At 58.9% G+C, this 19,622-nt stretch overlaps 1 protein-coding gene and 1 long non-coding RNA gene across 2 annotated transcripts in view; both read right to left on the bottom strand.

Annotated features, from left to right (window-relative positions):
• DPYSL3 (dihydropyrimidinase like 3) overlaps positions 1 to 2,428 on the bottom strand; it is a 32,297-nt gene extending 29,869 nt beyond the window's left edge. Inside the window, exon 1 of the mRNA XM_082063432.1 lies at positions 2,098 to 2,428. Within this exon, the coding sequence (XP_081919558.1) occupies positions 2,098 to 2,376 (279 nt within the window). The 5' untranslated portion in view covers positions 2,377 to 2,428. The remainder of the gene's footprint in view (positions 1 to 2,097) is intronic.
• Positions 2,429 to 16,440: 14,012 nt separating this feature from the next.
• Positions 16,441 to 18,603, bottom strand: LOC309445217. The gene is made up of 3 exons (XR_014185251.1): positions 18,319 to 18,603; positions 17,056 to 17,220; positions 16,441 to 16,707 (listed from the first exon to the last, which is right to left on the bottom strand). It is a non-coding gene; the product is annotated as an uncharacterized lncRNA (long non-coding RNA).
• Positions 18,604 to 19,622: the final 1,019 nt, after the last annotated feature.

The raw sequence follows: 19,622 nt of genomic DNA, 5'->3' as shown, positions 1-19,622 counted from the left end.
CCACGGCTCAGTTTTTGTCCTTCCAACAGACTTTGTGATAAAGCGGAGTGAGGCTGAAACATTCTACCGGGGCCTGTATTACACTGCAGGTTGACATCACGTGTTATCACCAGGCAGCTACACATTGCAGTTGTCTTCCTGCAGAAATGCTGGTGTTTTAACTGTAGTTCATGAAAAAAAGAAGTGCATTGGTCTGTTGTGCTTGAAATAACCTGTTGACTGCAAAAAAAACAGGAGATGCAACTGCGTGCCTGCCCTGTGCACAGGCTAGTCTCTTACTCTCAGCTTTCCTAATAAACAAGTTGGTCCAGGGTAGATGACTGAAATTCTCTCTCTGTTAATCTGAGAAATTATTCAAAGAAGTTCGATTTGCCTTGACAAAAGAGCTTTTGTATCGTCAGAACCTGCAGAGTTCCAACCGCCAGGCGGTGCGGGCACAGCGCGGCCCCGTCCGCACAGCCGCCTTTCCGGCGGGACTGCCGGGCCCTCCGAACTTGAACCAAGTCATACGATTCCTTCTGGCCACATACGCACAAGAACACTTATACATTAAGCTTCTCGCCTTCTTAGGCAAGATGTGCAGATAAAAAGGGCTTTGGTTGCTGATGCGTACCGTGTGGAAGGCCTCAGAGGAAGCAATCCAGGAGGAGAAATCTCCAGGAAGAGAGAGGAGCTGTTGAAGGAAAACCTCAGCTACCAAACTCGAGAGACAGCAATCTACATAAGACCTTAAAAGGGAACAAGACTGTTTCGTATTTCTGCTACCGCTAATAAAGAAAAGCTCACAGCAAAGCCTGCAGACCAGCCGTTGTGAGTTTCTTTTCCAACAAGCAGCAGCATAAAATTGCTAATGCAGAGGTCAGTTCCGCAGCTGCTACTCAAACTATACGGACAAGGTTGGTACTAATAGGAAAAACGTTAATTTTCTTCCTAACTCTCTTAAACAGGCCGTAAAGGAGCAAAGTCAAGAACAGCAAGTGAATAGCGTACTATAAGAAATCAAAGCGCACAAGCTGAAGAAATTCTAGTGCGATGAAGAAACCCCAAAGCAGCCCCCTCCCCAGCTGGCAGTTCCCACAGAGGCAGCAGACACTAAGGACAGCCTGGTGCTCTTCCCCAAACACAAGCAGGCTGAGTCACGCACACAGGTGTTTCTGCTGGGGTGGTTAGTCCTCCAGATCACAAACGCCTGCAGTTCATCAAGGTTCACCAAAGCCAGGGTTTCTGCAGAACCCGGGGACAGCCACACCACTTCCCCAGACTAAGCTGCAGGCTAACTATTCACTGCAGTGATTTTTGCTTTATTAACTTGCCCTGCTCACCCTTGAAAAACTGTGCCCATAAGACAACAATTTAATGAAAAGTTCAGCCCCAAATGAGCTCATTGACCAAGAGGCCAGCTACGGCCTTATTTGCCTCACATGTAAATGAACAACAGGCTCACTGAAATCCCACTGAGGAGTTTACTCAGCGCTATTAAGTTAATCATCTTCCTGCCAAGCTCACACTGATGGGACCAGAACCAAAAGAGCAAGTAGTCTCCACCTCTGGCTGAAGGATCTATGCTGTGGAGCTGGATTAATCTGTTACTTTGAGTTTTGCATGAGTTGAGTAGCTTTGTGCCTGACGATACAGACAGCGTTCCCACTTCCAGATCAACATCACGTCCCTCACTTCGGATGAGGTATTTGATCTGTGTCAATGTGAGATGAGGATCAGCCTGGTTTGGAGTCACAACTCCAAAATCCTTTTTTTTTCTGAGGAGGAGGAGGGGTGTGGAGAGAGGCAGGGATCCCTTCACACAGGCACAAGAAGAGCAACTGTAGTAACCAAGTCGGCCGCTCTAGCGCTCGGCTTTACCAGTCCCGGTAAGGCGGTGAGGGCGCTTTGGTTGTGCCGCCGCCAACATCCCGCTCCGCGGGCAGGGTCCCGCACGCCAGGCCAGCAGCGCCTTCCCCCTTCCCCGCCGCGGACACCGCGGCTCCTCCGGGACCGGCCCGCGCCCGGGACCGGAGCGGCAGCCGCACCCCGCCCCGAGTCCCCGCGCCGCGGTCCCGGAGCAGCCCCGCGCCCCCGCCGCGCCGAGCCGGCCCCTACCTTGTCGTCCGCGGGGGGCAGGTCCTGCAGCCGCTCCTCGGCGGCGTCCGAGCCGGGGCCGGGGGCTGAGCCGGGCTCGGGGCCGGGCTCGGGGCGGGCGGGCGGCGGGGCGCGGCGCTGCCCGACGCGCAGGGCGCCGAAGTCCAGGGTCTTGCTCTCGAAGGCGCCCTCGACGCTGCAGAAGAGGCCGCCGCGTTTCTGCCGGGGCACCGCCGCCGTGCCCGGCCGCGCCAGGTACACCGGCAGCTCCTCGCCGCCGCGCCGCCCGCCCGCCGCCATGCCCGCCGCTCCGCTCCGCGCCGCCGGGACGGGCCGGGCTGGGGCCGCGGGCGGCTCCTCGGCGGGGCGGGGCGCGGGGCGGGCTCGGCGGGGCCGGCGGCCGGGCAGGGCGGGCCCGCTCACCGGCGTCGCCCGCGGGATCGGTGCGGAGCTGCGCTCCCGGGCGGTGGCTGCGTCCAGCTGCCGGCGGGGGGCCGCTCTCGCTCCCGCTCCCGCCGCCGGTGTGGCGGAGCTCGGTCCCGGCGCTGCCGCCGGCGCTGGCGGGACACGGCGCGTTGTGCGGCGGCGCTCAGGGACGGTCCCGTGCACGGCGGGACACGGGCGGCCGCCTCCGAGCCCGGGGCTGCCGCCTGCCCGATGCAGCGCGGTGCTGGTGACCGCCCCGGCCGCCGCTGCCGGGTGCCACCGCCTGCGTCCCCAGGACGTGTGTCCGACCCCTCCGGAGTCCTGGTCCCCGCGGGTCCCGGGGTGCCGCTCACGAACGGGCGCTCGGCCACAGGCACGAGGCCGCGTTGTCCCAGCGGGGCCGCCGTCCCGGATGGGCACTTTGGCCGGGCACAGGTCCCTGCTGCACGCCGGCTCCACTGCACACGCGTGTGCATGCACGTGCATGTCGCAAACACAACCAGACACAACCGCACAAGCGCGCTCTCTGTATTGGTTAATTTAAGGTGTTGCTTTGAGAACTCCATTGCAACTTCGTTTCAAAAGTACAGAACCCCTGAGGGACACGGGGACAGCCAAGGCTGGGTCTTTAATACATTAACAGCTGCAACTGAGTGGCAGCCTGTGAAATGTGCCACACAACTGAAACTGGAATTTTGACTTTAAATTCTTTTTCCAAGTGTACATAGTATCTGGGCTAAATATCCTGTCCAGTAATTTCCCACACCACATATTTATGTTACGCGATGTCAGTTATGTTTTTTCCAACCTTTCCAGTGAAAGCAAAGCTGTGCCATTGTCTGCCAGTCCTCTGAGGACTGGTGGTTCTCACTAGTGGAAAAAATCGCATGGCGCCTGACCCATCTTGGGAAACAATGACCCTGTGATTATGGCGCGGGAGGGAGCCTGTGGGCACTGGCCGACAGACTGAAGTTACGGGAGGAAACGGTTTGGGATTGTTTCCTTCCCTCTGCACTCGGGGAAGCAGTCTGCTTTGTAACTGGACTTGTACCACTGTCGTTAACTCTGTCCCTTTTTTCTCCGCCGAAGTGGAACAATCCACAGGACCTGGAATTTTTAACTAATTATTCAGGCTTGAAGGGTTAGGAGAAGAGAGGATGCACCACATTTAAACAAAGTGAGTCAGCAAACTTGGACGAGTTACATTAAGAGCTTTGTATTACACAGCAGAATAAAAACCTGGTCAGCATCTACCCTTACTTTCTCTAAAGCAACACCAAAGAGGGTTAATGTTGTTTGCTCTTGTCAATTTACCTGAACTTCAATACGCACCTGCCCTTTGTGGCTTCACGGAGCTTGCCACGCAGGCTCCATGCCTGCGCCAGAGCCCGGCCGCTCGCCCGCCGGGCGCGCCGGGAGGAGAGCCCCGCGCTGCTCTGCGGTGATGCTCGTGTCCCATTCGAGGCGCAGGGGCGGCAGCAGCGCCTGGCAGCTAAGGGAGGACACATCCCTCCAAACAACCAGAATGAGCTTGGTTTGTAGCTGCTTCTACTACTGCTCTCCTGGCAAACTCTCTCTCTGTAAGCAGGTGCTCAGCAGAGAAGCCACCAATACTGCCCAAAGAGATGCACACAGAGCGGCTGCGCACCAGGGACTGCCTCAGCCGAGCAAATTTATCCTCCTGCCCTGCAAGTTGGATCCTCTGGGCGGAAGCTGAAAACCATCTCAGCCACCTTCTTCCCCTCGTGAGGGGGAAAGCGTGCACATCTGCCGATTGCCGAGCGGAGGCCAGAGCAGACAGCGAGCAGAGCCCCTGCTTCTGGTTGCCAAACCAGGACGACCAGCGTGTCCGGAGCCGTGTGCTGCCCGTGGCCCTGTGCACCAGCCACGGTGAAGTCGGAGTGAACCCCTTGTTTTGGTTGGGACCTCTCCATATGGTTGTGTAGCTTTATGGGGAATTAAAATTCCTTGGAATGGGGCCTGGCCTTTGTCTGGTTCTGCAAATGTACAGAAGTTTCAGCATTATACTTTAATAGCAATATTTATTCAAATCCTAATTCTAATGTTTATCTTCCCTGGTTCTTTGCTGCATAAATGCTTGCACTGAAGTTATCTGCACCAGTAAAGCGGTACAGGGGCTCTTCTAAGTAGTGAAGGCTTTAAAATCTGACCTTTAATGGAAGTTACTAGCTGTATAAAAGACGATTCTTTATCTTCTTTCTCAAATTGCCATTCACTTTTAAGATTCTTTTTGTTAGGTGTTGTAAGGCCTCTAGTTCAAGAATACCATGAAAACTGAAGTTTGGGTTCAGTGTGTGTCCGCTGCAACAGCCTTGACTTTGGGCCAGCGGAATGCATTATTTGTATTGCTGTAAATGTGTGTCTCATAAGATTTGAAGCTTGTAGTTATAGAATGACAAAATATCTGTGCCCTGTAATTAAGCCCATTTTCTTTTCTTTAAATCATATGTTTATATGCTGGTTGACAAAAATGCTTCTGAGGCAAACAGTCATGAGCGGTGCATCTTCAAACCCTGCTGGCAGAGCAGATCTCTCACTGGTCTGTGCAAAATAGGTGAGAGACACAGAGCAGGGACCGGCCGCCCGCCCAGCGCCCCCGGGGGGGACGGGGAGCGCCGGAGCGGGATCCCGCGCACGCGATGCTGCTGCGGGACCCGCCGGAACCGGCACAACCGCCCACGGAGCGTTTCCTCGGCTCCGGGGCCGCGTTCGCGACCTGACCCCAGGACGAGAGAGCGTGCCCCGGTGTTCCGGAGTCTGAGCCGAGCCCGCCAGATGGGCGCTGCTGCTCTTCCTCGAAAGAAAAGAAATGGGCCCGTGTTCTGGTTTAGGGAACAGCGTTTGTTTTATGGAAATTATGTTTTGTACTGGCAAGCTTCTAATCTATGTCTGACTAGACTGAGTCTTTCTAGTTGAGTAAGAACTGGTTTTGTTAAGCAGCACTCAAATGGAAATCAGTTGTGTCACAAGGTGAACCACACTAGTTATGAATGGGGGAGTGGTGCCGCCTTCTTGGAAACGGTCTTCAGGCAAATCCGTCTCTGCAAAAGGATTAGTTAATAAGATGGGACTAATCACCTTGTCTGGAGCGGGCATTTTCCTGTCCGTGCACTCAGCGCCCGTGTCGGTTTCCTTTGTTGTTCTCACCTGCGGCCAGAGCCCCAGCCGGTTCCCGTCAGCCCCGTGCGGGGAACCGCGGGCCCCGGTGGCGACCGCCGGCTGCTGCGCGGCCGCCGGGCGCCACAGCGTGCGCGGCAGCGCTCACGGCGCTTCCTCCGGGACGCTGCCCGCGCGAGGTGCCGTCTTTTGAATACCTGAGGGGAGTTTAAATTGCCAACTGAATCGTTCGGACAGCAAAAGTATTGACAGAAAGGTCATCCTTCCCACGGCTGCCAAGGCACCGTTGTTCTCTGCTGGGTATTTTTTGATGATTCTGTGATTCTGTTAATTCATTTTCCATTTGTCAGGGTGGCAGGCAGTTTCTTAATTGGATAAACTCTGCATCCTCTGTTGGCAAATTCTGTGCCGGTTCCCAGTGTCCAGATGCTCTAGGCAGCATCATTCTGTCTGTAATAAAAACAGAAAAGGATTTTAAAACAGTGAAGCATGTCCCACATTGTGGCTTCTTGTTCTCATAATGTTGTTGCCTGTGCCGCTGGAAGTTGCTCACTACGCCAGGAGGCAAAGATCTTGGTGTGTTTCCCTTGTTGCACTTATGAGGTGAAATCCACTGGCTCTCACTTTTGTGTTAGACTGCTAGTGAAGCAGAATCACAATGCTAAATATTACAGGTGGATTTTATCAAGCAAAGGATAACTTCAGTATCAGTGGTAAATATCTGTATTTCTTTAGTCAGGTGATTTTCATGAGCATTTATCGGTTAATGGAAACCAAATACCGTGTTTCAACGCGTGAGCGAGTAAGGAGCCCGAGCCGGGCCGGCCGGCGGGAACCGGGCGGGTCGCGGTGCTTCCCGGCACCGTGTGCCAGCTCATCCTCCCCTTCACCCCAGAGAAACACGGGGCTCGGGCAGGAATGAAGTCACGCCAGAGAGTCACAGTACTTAGTGTTCAGCTTTTTATTCTTGTTTCTTTTTCTGGAGTTACTCAGACTCTAAAGAAAGATGAGGGGGTGGGAGGGAAACGTCGTGGGCTCCAAAGCTGTGACCACAATGCTCAGGAGACTCGAAGAATGTTGTGTTGTTGAAGGAAACAGTCTGTTGACGTTCGGTGAGATCCGACGCCCTCCTTCACCAGTGCTCACAAGCTTGAGCAAAGGAGCCGTGTCCTGAGTGAGGACATTTCCTTCCTTGATGTCAAATCAATAAAAATGGTTTTACGCTGGTTTTCCTTTGGGCCTGGAGGCAGCAGATCTTTAATTGCGCATGAAAGGGACATAAAAACAGCGTAACTTTGTTAGCGTGATAAACACGTCTGGTTTCATAGTCTGTTTGCCTCTAAGCGCTGTAGGTTCAGCTGGAGAGGCGCGGAGAAGCAGCAGGGCAGTGGTCGTGGCAGGTTAACACTGGTTTCCTCAGCTGCACCTGCTTCCACGGGTTCGATAGAGCTGCATCCCTTTGTCGCATGCAGGATAAGCAGCAATCAGGAAATCAGCTGGGTTTCTCTTGTTTTGTTTCAGGCAAAGCTAGAGCTGCCTTCTCCCACTCCGCAGCCCTGATGCACTGGAGTGTCCTGGTTTAGAGGCTGCCGGATAAACGGGGTTGTTTTGCTGGTTCGTTTTGCAGCACTGTCAGGACAGCCTCCAGCGCTGCATTTCACGAGCCTCAGGGACCCGCGGGCTAAGGACAAACACCAAAGAAATAGCAACAGAGCCAAACTTGACAAGAAAATCTGCTTGTCCTGCTTACGTTTAGAGGCGGAGGTCAGAGATATTTAATTCCTCAAGAAACAGCGTGTTTGTGAAGGGCGGGTGACTGGTGAGCTGCCGTCTCTGTCGGCAGACGGGGGGCAGTGGCCGGTGCTTCCATCACCGTGCTCCAGGTTCTGAACTTCTGGACGCGGTGGGTTGGAAGGTCGAACAGAGCTCCGTGGTGCTCCAGGCTGCTCGCTAGGGAGGGACCGCTGTCCCTCCTCGGGGCCCCGGGACTCTCGTGGCATTGCTGGCATCACAGTCAGGTGCAAACTGAGTCAGCCACGAAGATATTGGAGACAAAAGGTGCCAGAGATAAAGCTCTCACAAGCCAACAGATGTAATGTGTTTAAGAGGTTCAGAAGTACAGATTCGGCATCGGTATGAAACCCCAAAATATTCCAAACTGGGTACAGTCTGTGCAACTACTGAACCCACTCGAGCTGATGAGGAGGAACCCCTGGGACCCCGAGGTTCTGCGCCTCGGGGGAGCTGCCGCCCTGCCTGGAGATGGTTTGCGACCAGCCCAGGCGCAGCTCCGGGAGCTGCCAGGCAGAGCTGCAGACATCCGTAGGCTGCAGGTCAGCGGGCGTTTTGGGGACCATGGTTTGGGGAAAGGTGAGACTACAGCCGCTGAAGAGCTGTCTGGCATGGCGTGGAGCGGACTGTTAGGGTGAGATGGATTAACGTAAGAAATCAGCCATTCTCAATCAGTTTGAAGCCCAGAGTATTCTGTCGGGCTTGTGCCAGATTCACTTCAAGAGCAGTCAGCCCAGTTCCCCTGAGCTCATGTGCTGCCTCCCTGCCCACTTCTCTTCCTCTCAAAATCTCTTTCCACCCGCGCCGTTTGTTCCCTGCGTCCTGGTGGCACCGTCCGCCACCTTCTCCGGGCTGGGAAGCTGCTGCTCTCCTCAGCAGCTCCTCCCCGGCCTCGGCTGCGGTGGCAGACGCTGGCTCGCTTTCCAGCGTCGCTGCCGTTGTGACGCCCTCCCACCCCAGCCCGTCCCGGGATCACCAGCTGCTCCCCCCTGCCCGCCTGTGTTCCTGGACAGCACTCTGAGGACTAAGCCGAGATTTCCTTGTTTCCATGGTGTTGCATTTGGCCTAATGAACCATTGCAGATCAAAGCTGGTCTTGCCTTCAGCCTCCCTGCCTCCAGCTTCAGGAGCGAACACTGATGCTCCATGGCAAAAACAGGTGGTGTGTCTAGAGATAATCAGTGATTACATGCCTATAATCAGTAATTAGATGTCAGCAGAGCAGAGTGACAGTGGATGTAAAGGCACTGCGTGTGTTTGTTGTTGACGTGGTGAGCGAGGGTGAGCGCGTTTGGGCCGGCGGGCGGCGGCGCTGCCGCTGTGCCGGGCTCCTGCGCGGCCTTCGCCGCTGGCGCAACGGGGACACGAGCGTCCGCGCGTGCGAACGCCGCGGGACCCAGGCTGGGACGAGCGCCCCGCCTGCTTGCCGGTCGGTCCATTTGCCCCCACTTTGGAGGAAAATGGTATTTCCTAAGCTGGAGTGGCTAATGTCTTGCAGGAACTAGAACGTGCGCTTGCCATGGCCAGGACTACTTCTTAATTTTCACTAATTCAGATGAAGAACAGCCTGGCTGGGACTGTTGTGACCTAATGACGTGTAAAACTCGGCTGCGCTAACTCGGAGTCGCGGTCCTTGCTGCGCCGGGGGAGGTGCGGCTGTCGCTCGCCGTGCGGCCCAGCCAGCCCGGTCACTGCCGGCGGCCCGGCAAAGCCGAACTGAGCGAGAAAAGGGCCGTGTCCGGGCCTGCTTTGGGACTCAGCTTTTCCCTGGTGGGCCACGAATTCCCCAGGTGATGGATCCTGCGCAGGGACGGAGCTACAGAGGTCAGAATGCTGCTAGTGCAGAGCAAAGCCGGCAGCGCCGCCCGGGAGCGTCTGCTGCGCAGACCCGGGGGCAGGAACCGTCCTCGGCGGGGCAGCGGCCGCGGCGGGGCTGAACTGACCCATCACACCGCGGGGACAGGAACCGTCCTCGGCAGGGGCAGCGGCCGCGGCGGGGCTGAACTGACCCATCACACCGCGGGGGCAGGAACCGTCCTCGGCGGGGCAGCGGCCGCGGCGGGGCTGAACTGACCCATCACGCCGCAGGCTCGTTCCTTTGACAGGGAACCGTGCACCACAAACCACCGTGGTGCTGCGTGTCACCGCTCCGTGAATTTTACGAAGTATGGAAAAGATAAAGAGCAAAGAGAGAGAGACTGACGGACAGGTGAAGAGCCAGCGCATTCTCGCTGGAGAGGCCGGACGCTGGCTCCGAACGCAGCGTTTGGTGTGGGCTCCTTACAGGGACGGGCGCGCTGGGGGGGTCGGTGCCCGCGGACCCGCACACACCGCGGGGTCTGGGGCTGGGAACTGTGACCGGCAGCATTAGTCAGTTCCCTGGGAAAGAACAATAACGTCGTGTCTGTGCATCGTAAACTTTGGATGCCTGAATTTGAAATCAATCTGCACCCCAGATGTGCTAATGCCTTAACTGCAATGTCGCCTTCGCACATCCCATAAAACGTAGTGTTTTAAGAATTTCAGACAAATAACTGCCAAATGAACCGCTCTCAGTCTGTGGAGCTAAAATCCCTTTCTTTTTCCCTGTATTTGCACCATTACTATGGATTTCTTTTGGTAGACAATGGGTGAGAACATGGCAGGTGACGTTTGCAGTGCGGTCCTTCTGCTCCACTCTGTTTGCCTTTTACCTTCCCACGGTTTCGGCGCCTCCGCTGTGGTGTGGACCTGTGTGTGTCACACACGGACACGTGCAGGCGGTCACAGGTCCTTGTACCATCCCCATGGTACGTTCTCACAGGTTCAGACTGAGTGATCGTCCCTCATCAGAGTACTCAAAGCCTTCACCTGGCGGCTGGGCCAGCTGATAAATGCCCAGGTAATGGGCACCACGGTGAGCTCCGGAAGGTTCTGTGCTGAGAATGCAACAGCGGGGGCTCGTCTCTGCTGCCGAGCTGAACACTTGGATTCTTTTCACAGCCCCGTCAGCTGAGCAGCTGCAGCTGCACTGCCTGGTTTACCTGCCGCTTAGGGAGCACTTCGGAAACCGGTCACTGCTTCATATGCCAAGGAACCCAAACTGCTGTAGGTGGTTGCCTTTCTATTGTAATCCCCGGTGGACGGTGCCGCCTCACGTCCTTCTCCCCTCGTCCCCTGGCGTCCCAGGGCAGCGTTCACCAGCGCTGCCTGACGTGCCTGACCAGCCGCCCTGCGCCAGGGGGTGCTGGGCGAGCAGGTTCACCCGGCGCTTTCTGAGCATCGCGCCTCAGCTCAGGGACCGTCTGCCCATCGCTCACATCGCGCCTCAGCTCAGGGACCGTCTGCCCATCGCTCACATCGCGCCTCAGCTCAAGGACCGTCTGCCCATCGCTCACATCGCGCCTCAGCTCAGGGACCGTCTGCCCGTCGCTCACATCGCGCCTCAGCTCAGGGACCGTCTGCCCATCGCTCACATCGCGCCTCAGCTCAGGGACCGTCTGCCCATCGCTCACATCGCGCCTCAGCTCAGGGACCGTCTGCCCATCGCTCGCATCGCGCCTCAGCTCAGGGACCGTCTGCCCATCGCTCACATCGCGCCTCAGCTCAGGGACCGTCTGCCCATCGCTCACATCGCGCCTCAGCTCAGGGACCGTCTGCCCATCGCTCGCATCGCGCCTCAGCTCAGGGACCGTCTGCCCGTCGCTCACATCGCCGCTGTGCCTTACGAACCCGCGACACGTGTGCCCGAACCCCGTGAGGGAGCGTGTCCTCCTGTACTCCCCTTTGTTGGAAACCGCCACCGATTCACTTAGACTTGCACAGCAATATTTCCTAACTCGTTGGCGTCTTTCCCTTGAGGACTGCAAAGCACTTTCCGTGGCGATGAGGAGAGGACCAGGGAGGTCCAGATTTCCTCTGTGGCTTCACAGGGCAGGGGCAGAGGTGGGGACGTGGGGCTGTGCCGGCGCCAGCACGGGGGCGGCGCTGGGAGCGCGGCGGGAGGCCCCGAAACGCACTGACCGCAAGAATCACAAGACACTATGGTCCTCATCCCGAGAGACTGTTTCACACATTCTACATTGATGATTAATGTTATTTATGTAGCTGAGAATGTTTCCATGTTTTTAAGTGCACAATAGTGTCACAGTTTGCAAACTCAGGACCTAAGATGTAATTGTGACCGGCGCTACTTGTCAGAATGGTGACACATGTACAAATTGTTCCGGTTTCATCCATAAAAATCTTGTTTAGATACCTAAAGAAAATGGTCTGATTTTCCTGTGTGCTGAGCACTTCAAATCTGCCATTTGCCCTCCTCCTTTTTAAATTTACACTCTCCATTAATCCTAAAAAACATCCAGTTTCACTCTTTCATGCCTGGATGGGAGCTCAGATCCCGAACTTGGAAGCTGTTGTTGAACAATGTTGTCTTTTGCCAGCGGAGTTTCTGGAAGGGCAGTGAATGGCTCACTAAATGCTTTCAGACCTCCTTTATCTGTCTCCAGGAAGGGAAGGTCATTATGTTTTCCCTGGACCATGCAAAGCAGAATAATAACCTTGTTTTGTAAAGCCTGCTTTGTGTCGGGTTAACGTTACTGAACTCGTGGGGTGGTTCCGAGCATACAGAGAGTGTACAAAGTTCCAGAAGCTTTCCCATTCAAATCTCCGAATGCACATAACTTAACTAGGGCCACTGTAAATAAATTAAAAATAATGAGCCACTCTTATGTGATCTTCACTGTGTTTGTACAGCAGTTTGTTCGTGGAGGCAGCAGTCTGCTCCGGAGCTGAGCGCCTGCGGCACCCGGCTCAGCCGCAGGGACCCCGGCGCGGGGCGCAGAAGCACCGGGCGCTGCCGCCGCGTCCGTCCCCACGCGGGGAAGCGTCGTCCCCTCCTGCAGCACCGGGCGCAGCCCCGGACGGCTGCGCTGTAGCTGCTGGACGCCGAGCTGCAGCATTTCGGAATAACGTGAGTTCACACAGAGGATTCCACGTCCTCCAAGGAAGGCGGCTTCCTCTGCACCAGATGTCTTCTGTGGGGAAACCGGGCTGCGTTTGCAGTTTAAAGCATTTTAGAGCGGTTAGATCATCACCGAGCAGCTGCAGCAGGAGGAAGCTGGTGTCTCCAGCGGCCGTGACCCCGCGGCGCTGCCGCTGGCTGATCCGGCGGCGCCACCGGCACCGGCAGGGCGGGCATGCTCGTGCGGCGCCGCGGGACGCGGCCCGGCCGCGGGACACAGAGGGACGATCCTGCCCGCTCTGCGTTCGCGCCACGGGAACGCGAGGCGGCTGAACCTCTGCAGCCGGGCTGGCAGTTCGCAGTTAATGCGCGAGGAGTGCACGAGCATTACTGGCCTTCCAAAGCAGATCCCTCATTTTTGTGGGCAGAGAGTTAAGCACCCTGCAAACTGTACCCAAGACTCAGAGCCTCAGTGTTGCATCTGCTTTTGTTCAGTTTTTTATTTTCTGAAGTCTTGTGGTTTAGCAATGAAACGTGAATCTGCTGACATGGGCTTCTTAAGCTCCACTTCTGTGCTCTCTGAACAGGTTTACAGGGAAAGGTGGTTCTTTGGACAGCCCGCTTATGCCAAAAAGACCCGATTGTGTGATGATGACCCTTAAATAAGGGTCTAACAATTGCTCCTTTGAGGATAACCAGCATCTTGCTGCTCTTCGTGCTGCTGACAATCATCCCAACAGTGGGTTTTACACCAGCCGTTCACTTCTCCCACCAAGAGGGATACACTGAATGTCAGCAACGCTCACTGAGCGATAAAGAGCTGCAGTTCTAAGTGATCACCAGTAGCCAAAACAGCCAGGCAAGATTCTGCATGAGAAAGAGCTCTAACAGCTTTCAAACTATTCCTGCTTTTCAGCACCACCAGTGTCAGGACATTGCAGAAAGATCTGGTAACGTGACCCAACGTGTAGACAGGAACCTCGCAACCAACCCGGGACTCAACAGCGGCAGCGTGATCAGTGTCAGCCGTTCACAACCCCGTTCCAGGGCACCCTGGGGACAGAGAGATGCTGGGGACACCGGTGAGCAGCGAGGGGGCCGGTCCCGGGTGCACGGGGCAGGCAGCACCGGCCGCGCCGCCCCCTTTGCCCGGCCCGGGGCCGCTGTCCGGAGCGCACGGGAAGGAGCGAGCGGAGGCGCCGGCCGGGCCGGGGCTGACACAGGGGCGAGACGGCACCGCCCCGGCCGCGGGAGCGCGGCACGTGCGAGGCCCGGCTTGCTCCGCCCCCCGCGGCGCTCCGCCCCCCGCGGCGCTCCGCCCCCCGCGGCGCTCCGCCCCCCGCGGCGCTCCGCCCCCCGCGGCGCTCCGCCCCCCGCGGCGCTCCGCCCCCCGCGGCGCTCCGCCCCCCGCGGCGCTCCGCCCCCCGCGGCGCTCCGCCCCCCGCGGCGCTCCGCCCCCCGCGGCGCTCCGCCCCCCGCGGCGCTCCGCCCCCCGCGGCGCTCCGCCCCCCGCGGCGCTCCGCCCCCCGCGGCGCTCCGCCCCCCGCGGCGCTCCGCCCCCCGCGGCGCTCCGCCCCCCGCGGCGCTCCGCCCCCCGCGGCGCTCCGCCCCCCGCGGCGCTCCGCCCCCCGCGGCGCTCCGCCCCCCGCGGCGCTCCGCCCCCCGCGGCGCTCCGCCCCCCGCGGCGCTCCGCCCCCCGCGGCGCTCCGCCCCCCGCGGTCGCTCACAGTGCGGGTCGGACACAGCGGATCTGCCGCCGCTGCCGGTGCTGCGGTTCGCAGGGGCGGGTTGTGGTGAACGCGGTTGGGCCGCACGGGACTGGGCCGAGCTGCTGGGCCCACGTGCAGCCCCCGTGGAAGCGCGTCCCCCCCGCAGAGCGCGGCGCGGCCGTGGGGCTGAGGCGGAGTCTCGGGTGACCGCTGCTCGGTTGTGAAAGGCCCGGGGATAAACGGGAGCCAGCGCTGCCTGCGGGGCGGCGGCTCCCGAGCCTCCCGAGCTGCGCCTGCCGGGGAGCACAGCCGGGGAGCGTGAGCTCCGGTCGGGGCCGGGAGCGACCAGCGGCCCCGGGGGGGAAATCGGCCCCGATGGGGTCAGAGCAGCCCCGGTGGGGTGAAAACCAGGCTGGGGAAAAACAGCCGCGCTTGTGCGGCCGGAGCTGCTTCCAGCTCCCCACGTGGGACTTGGGGTGAAAAAGTGGAGTAACTGGTGCAAAGCGACGTTTCTTTGTAGTTTTTCTGAAAGAAAGCAGGAGGAAGCCCCGCGGCCTCAGCCCCGCCGGCTCCGGGGGTTCGAGCCCTTCCGGCAGCGGCCAGAGCCGGGACCGGCGATCGGGAACCGGGACCGGCGATCGGGAACCGGGACCGGCGATCGGGAACCGGGACCGGCGATCGTACCTGCTCAGCTCGGTCTCCCGCGGACCTGCTCCCCGTGGGGCTCCTGTGTGGGTAAGTGCGGCCACAGGCAGCTCCGGGTGTTCCGGGAGCCGCCTCCAGGCCCTGGCACCCGGTGCCGGCACTGGCGTCGGCCCAAGAGGAGCGGGATGGCCCGAGTTCCTGCCCAGCAGCTGCTGTTCAGAGCCCCTTCCCAGCCTGGCACCCGGTGACCAGGGACGCTCTTCCCGTTCTGTGTGAGCCGGCACAGGCAGGTCACAGCAATAACGGTCCCTGGGCAGAGAGACATGTGGGAACACTGCACCATGGAGCTCCATCCTCCCTCGGATGTCACCAGGACGGCTGGCTGTGTCTGTACGTCAGGGATTCACACATATACAAGTCCCCTGGTGAAACCGTACTGCCCGCCAGCATCCCACCGGGCCCCTGGAACCTCAGAAATCCCCCCAGATAGAATTAACACCATTTTGTTGCTTCCCAGCCTTTTTGTGCCAGTTCCTGGGTTCTCTGGAACACCTGCGGGATCACACCCTGGTTTGGTGTCAGGCCTGTGCTGTGGGGCTGCCCACGGGTGCAGGCATTATAAGGATCTAGTGCCAACAGTGAGGAGGAAGCAGAGGTGAAGAGGCAATTTGGGGGCTGGTTTGGGGTTCTCAGGGGCCTCCCCTCACCTGCAGCAACAAGGCAATGATGTCCTCGAAGACTTCCTGCTGTGAGGCAGCTGGCGGAGCACACGGTCAAAGGTAAAAATACGGTGGATGTTGCCTTGGTGCTTCTGTTCCACCTGAAACTCCGGGGGGTAAAAGGCAGCCTGGGCGCTCCCCAGCTCCATCGTCATGGACAAACCTTCACCTCTCCAGAACAAGAAGAGATGTGGTTGGTATTTTAGGAAGTTGTAGCACATGTGGTATGATCATACAGTGTTTCATAATTGAAGAGTGGGGGATTCTGGGCATCCCCCATTGCCGAGAGAGCAGCTGCAATCATACAGTGGTTTTGTTTAACTCACACGCTCGTTTTTTTTGCACTTTTGTCCTTCAAACTGCGCTTAGAAACCTGGCTAATGCTTAGAGTCCCATCTTTCAGCGACCGCATGGGACCCCAGCAGTCGACTTTCCGTTATGTTCCGTATACGCAGAAGCGGCCAGGTCAGCTCGGCTGCTGCTGCAGGCCGACTCTGGCTAAACGTGGCCTTTCTGATCCAGGCTTTTTCCACTGGACTTCTTTCAGCTGTTGCAAAAGCTTATTTAAGGCCAAGTGTTCCAAGGCGCATGGAACAATTTTGAGTCTCTCAGGTGCACACAAATGTGCAGATGAAGGGGAACAAAAGCGCTGTTTGTCATACCCTCCTCACCAGAGATTCACGGGCACCCCAGACCCGTGCGCAGAGACGTTCATTCAGTGTTTCTGGAAGCAGCTCGGCTGCGGGGCACACGGGCAGCACCGAGCGCGCTGCGCTCTGGCTGCTGGCAGCAGGAATGAGCCGTGACGCGTGTCAGGAAACAGGTTATAAACTGCTACGTGTAGGTTGTGCTCTTCAGGGGACAGCACAAAGATATGCACCCCCGCATTGGTCTCCAGGCACCTGAACTAGAAAACAAAACAGGTTTCTGCTCGTTGCGAGTTCAGGGAATAACTGGAAAGGAGGAAGAAAAACACAAACACTAAGGAAAATAAATAAAGATAAACAACCAAGAGCTTTAATCTGGGATTCCTAAAGGAGAGCAAAGGAACCCAAACTGCATGACTTGACGTGATCGTTTTCATACTCAATACCAGATCTACAAGGTCACTTTAGCATTTTTCACAGTTATTTCCCAGTGAGCTGATGGTGTTGTTTGTGTTTTCAACATGAGGTGGCAGCACAGGGACATCTGGTGTCTGAACCGGGCACAGGGTCTGGCACCAGCTGCTGGCTCTGGAGCTGAGGAGCAATCCGGAAGCTCTAGAGCCGGCACAAAATAACGTGCGGTTAATTCTTTCACCTGCTGCCCCTCCCAAGCCGCCCCGGGAACCAGCGCTCCGAGGACGCGCACAGGCCCCGCGGAACGGAACCAGCTGTGCTCCTGCTCGGGACCCCAGCGCGCGACAACCGGCCCTGACGCCCCCGCACCCCGTTCTGTGCAGCGTTCCGCGGCAGGAAGGCAGCGCTTCCCGCGCCCCAGCGCGGCGGCTTCGCGCGGTTTGGAACACCCGACCCAGGAGCGCTGTGGGGGCTGGTGTTCCCACTGGCACCCATATGTCAAATTCTGTTCAAGCAAAGGGACATCCTCTGGTAGACCAAGAGACCTACCAGCAAAACGTAGCTCACGGAAGGAGCCGTTCGGGTCCGAATGGCTCTCGGAGCTCGCTGCCCTCCTGCTGGGTTTGTGCTCTTCCGGAGCTGATTTCTGGGGCTGGTTGGTTGGGGTTTGGTTTTCTTTGTGGGGTTTTCATTGCTTGGGGTGTAGTTGTTGTGCTGGTTTTTGGAGATACAAAAAAGCGGCGTGAAAAGCTCACAAAACAAAACCCCCATGTGCTTACAGAAAAAAATTCAACAAACGTGCTTTGATAGTGCGTTTTGTAGTTACGAAAGTGAAGTGTGCATGTTGAAAACACTTCTGCCTAAGCATCTATCATTTGCATTACAGCCGTGGCAAAGAACAATCAGAAACTGAGTCCTGCAGACTGATTAACACCATATATAAGCATCGGCCTCTGTATTTAAGAGAGTCATTAGTCAGGTCAAGACCATAAATCATTAAAGTCTATCAGTCAAGGTTGGATTATTAAAAATAAAGTCACTTTGATTAGAGCAGAAAAACTTAACTATTTTCAAAGCTCTTGTTCTTCAGCTATAGCTCATATTTCATTCCAGAGTCTCAATGTGCTTTACGACCTGCCTCTATGTCTAATTAGCACTTATTAGCACTACATTCAGATAATGTATGCAGGTAAACACAGGGAATGTTTAGCTCAATAATCACACAGCCAAGCCCTTGTCATAAATATATTATGTCCATTTAAAACTCTTGAGAATTCTAGAGTCTACTGGGCCACAAATACAACATTTTTGAAAGGAACAGCCACTCAGAGTGGAAAGTGCAACACACGTCCCAACCCTAGTTACATTTGCTTTGCAAGGGGCCACGGACGTGGCGCCCGCTGCAGCTGCAGCCACCGCACCGCTGCACACCGGGGCTCGGGGCCCTGCTGCAGCTGCAGCCACCGCACCCGCTGCACACCGGGCGCGGGGCCCTGCTGCAGCCACCGCACCGCTGCGCACCGGGCGCGGGGCCCTGCTGCAGCCACCGCACCGCTGCACACCGGGCGCGGGGTCCTGCTGCAGCCCCACCGCCCCGGCCCCGGGCGACACGGCTGTTCGGGGTTCTCGCGGAGCCGCTCGGACGCGCAGGGTCAGTCGGGCCGGGCCCACGGGACCCGCCGCCGCCGCCGTCCGCTCCGCGCTCAGCCGGGCCCGGGACGGCCGCATTTCTGCGGCTTCACACGGGCTGCCCGGACGCACCGGGCGCAGCGCGGGCCGCTGGGCTGCTCCGTGTGCCCGAGCCCGTTTTACCTGTGTGTCTGAAGGAAAAGAACCACGAGGGGTCAGTTTTTCTAGTGTAATTAAGGCGCAAAGCGGGCGCCCAGGCCGGGCTGTCCCTGCGCGCAGCGGCTCCGGAGCGGCTCCGCGGGGAAGGGCCGCGGGACGCGGCAGCGGCTCCTCAGTACCCTCCGGTAGCCGCGGCCTTCCCGCCCGGGCGGCCCGGGCGGCCCGGGCCCGCTCAACAGCCCGCAACAGGCCCAGCAGCGGGGGCCCGCCCGGCCCTGCCCTCCCGGCTCCGCGGGCTGTGCGGGCCCGAGCCCGGGCCGGCGCGGCGGCAGCGGCGCGAGCAGGAAACGCCTTTTTTGGGCCTCGGAAGTGCCATAAAAGGCGCGGAGGAAACACCAAATATGGTCCTCAAGGTTCCGGCCGCCGCGAGAACGACGTTTCCGCTCGTCCTTGGCCGCCCCGCGGCCGCGTGACGAGGCCACGCCCCGCGGCGCGCTCCCGGCGCTGCGCGCGCAGCCGCCGCCCTTCACCCGCGGGACCCGGCAGCGGCGCCTCCCGGCAGCGGCCGCCCCGGCGTGGTCAGTCCGGCCCGGCGGGGGCAGACCGGCCCGGCGGGGGCAGTCCGGCCCGGCGTGGTCAGTCCGGCCCGGCGGGGGCAGTCCGGCCCGGCGGGGACAGACCGGCCCGGCGGGGGCAGACCGGCCCGGGGGGGCAGTTCCGCCCGGCATGGACAGTCCGGCCCGGTGTGGTCAGTCCGGCCCGGCATGGACAGTCCGGCCCTGCGGGGGCAGTCCGGCCCGGCGGGGGCAGTTCCGCCCGGCATGCACAGTCCGGCCCGGCGGGGGCAGTCCCGCCCGGGAGAGCCGCCCGGATCCCCGGCCGCGCAGCGCTCCTGTCCCTGCCACACTCGCTGCCCGGCCCCGGGAGGGCTGGCCCCGGCCCCCAGCCGGTTGCCCTTCCTCGCCAGTGGGGTCGATTTCAAGGCCTGTGTCCGCGTCCCGGCCCCGCGCGGCGCTGACCGTCAGTGGTGTGTAGAGAGCTCCCCTGAAGCGACTGACACCAGCACCTCCTGCCCCGGCAGCGCCGGTTCTCACGGGTGCGAGTTCCCCCGAGTTCGCTGTGCAGAGCTCACACGCCCCCCGAGATGCGTTTCAGCCTCCGTGTCCGGCAGCGCGTTCCTTCCAGAGGTGCTGAGGCCTCTCCCGGCGGCTGCGAGCCGTGCCAGCCGTGCCCGCGCCGCGGCAGCCTCGGGGGGCAGCGCCGCGCTCCGTCCGCCCGCCAGAAACGGCTCCGCGACCGCGCCAGCCACTGGGAGTGCTGCCTGCGAA

The sequence above is a fragment of the Streptopelia decaocto genome (genome assembly GCF_964273445.1).
Source record: "Streptopelia decaocto genome assembly, chromosome: 12".
Lineage (NCBI taxonomy): Eukaryota > Metazoa > Chordata > Aves > Columbiformes > Columbidae > Streptopelia > Streptopelia decaocto.
Note: the sequence above shows the minus strand (reverse complement) of the source record. Positions and strands in the feature narration are given on the sequence as shown.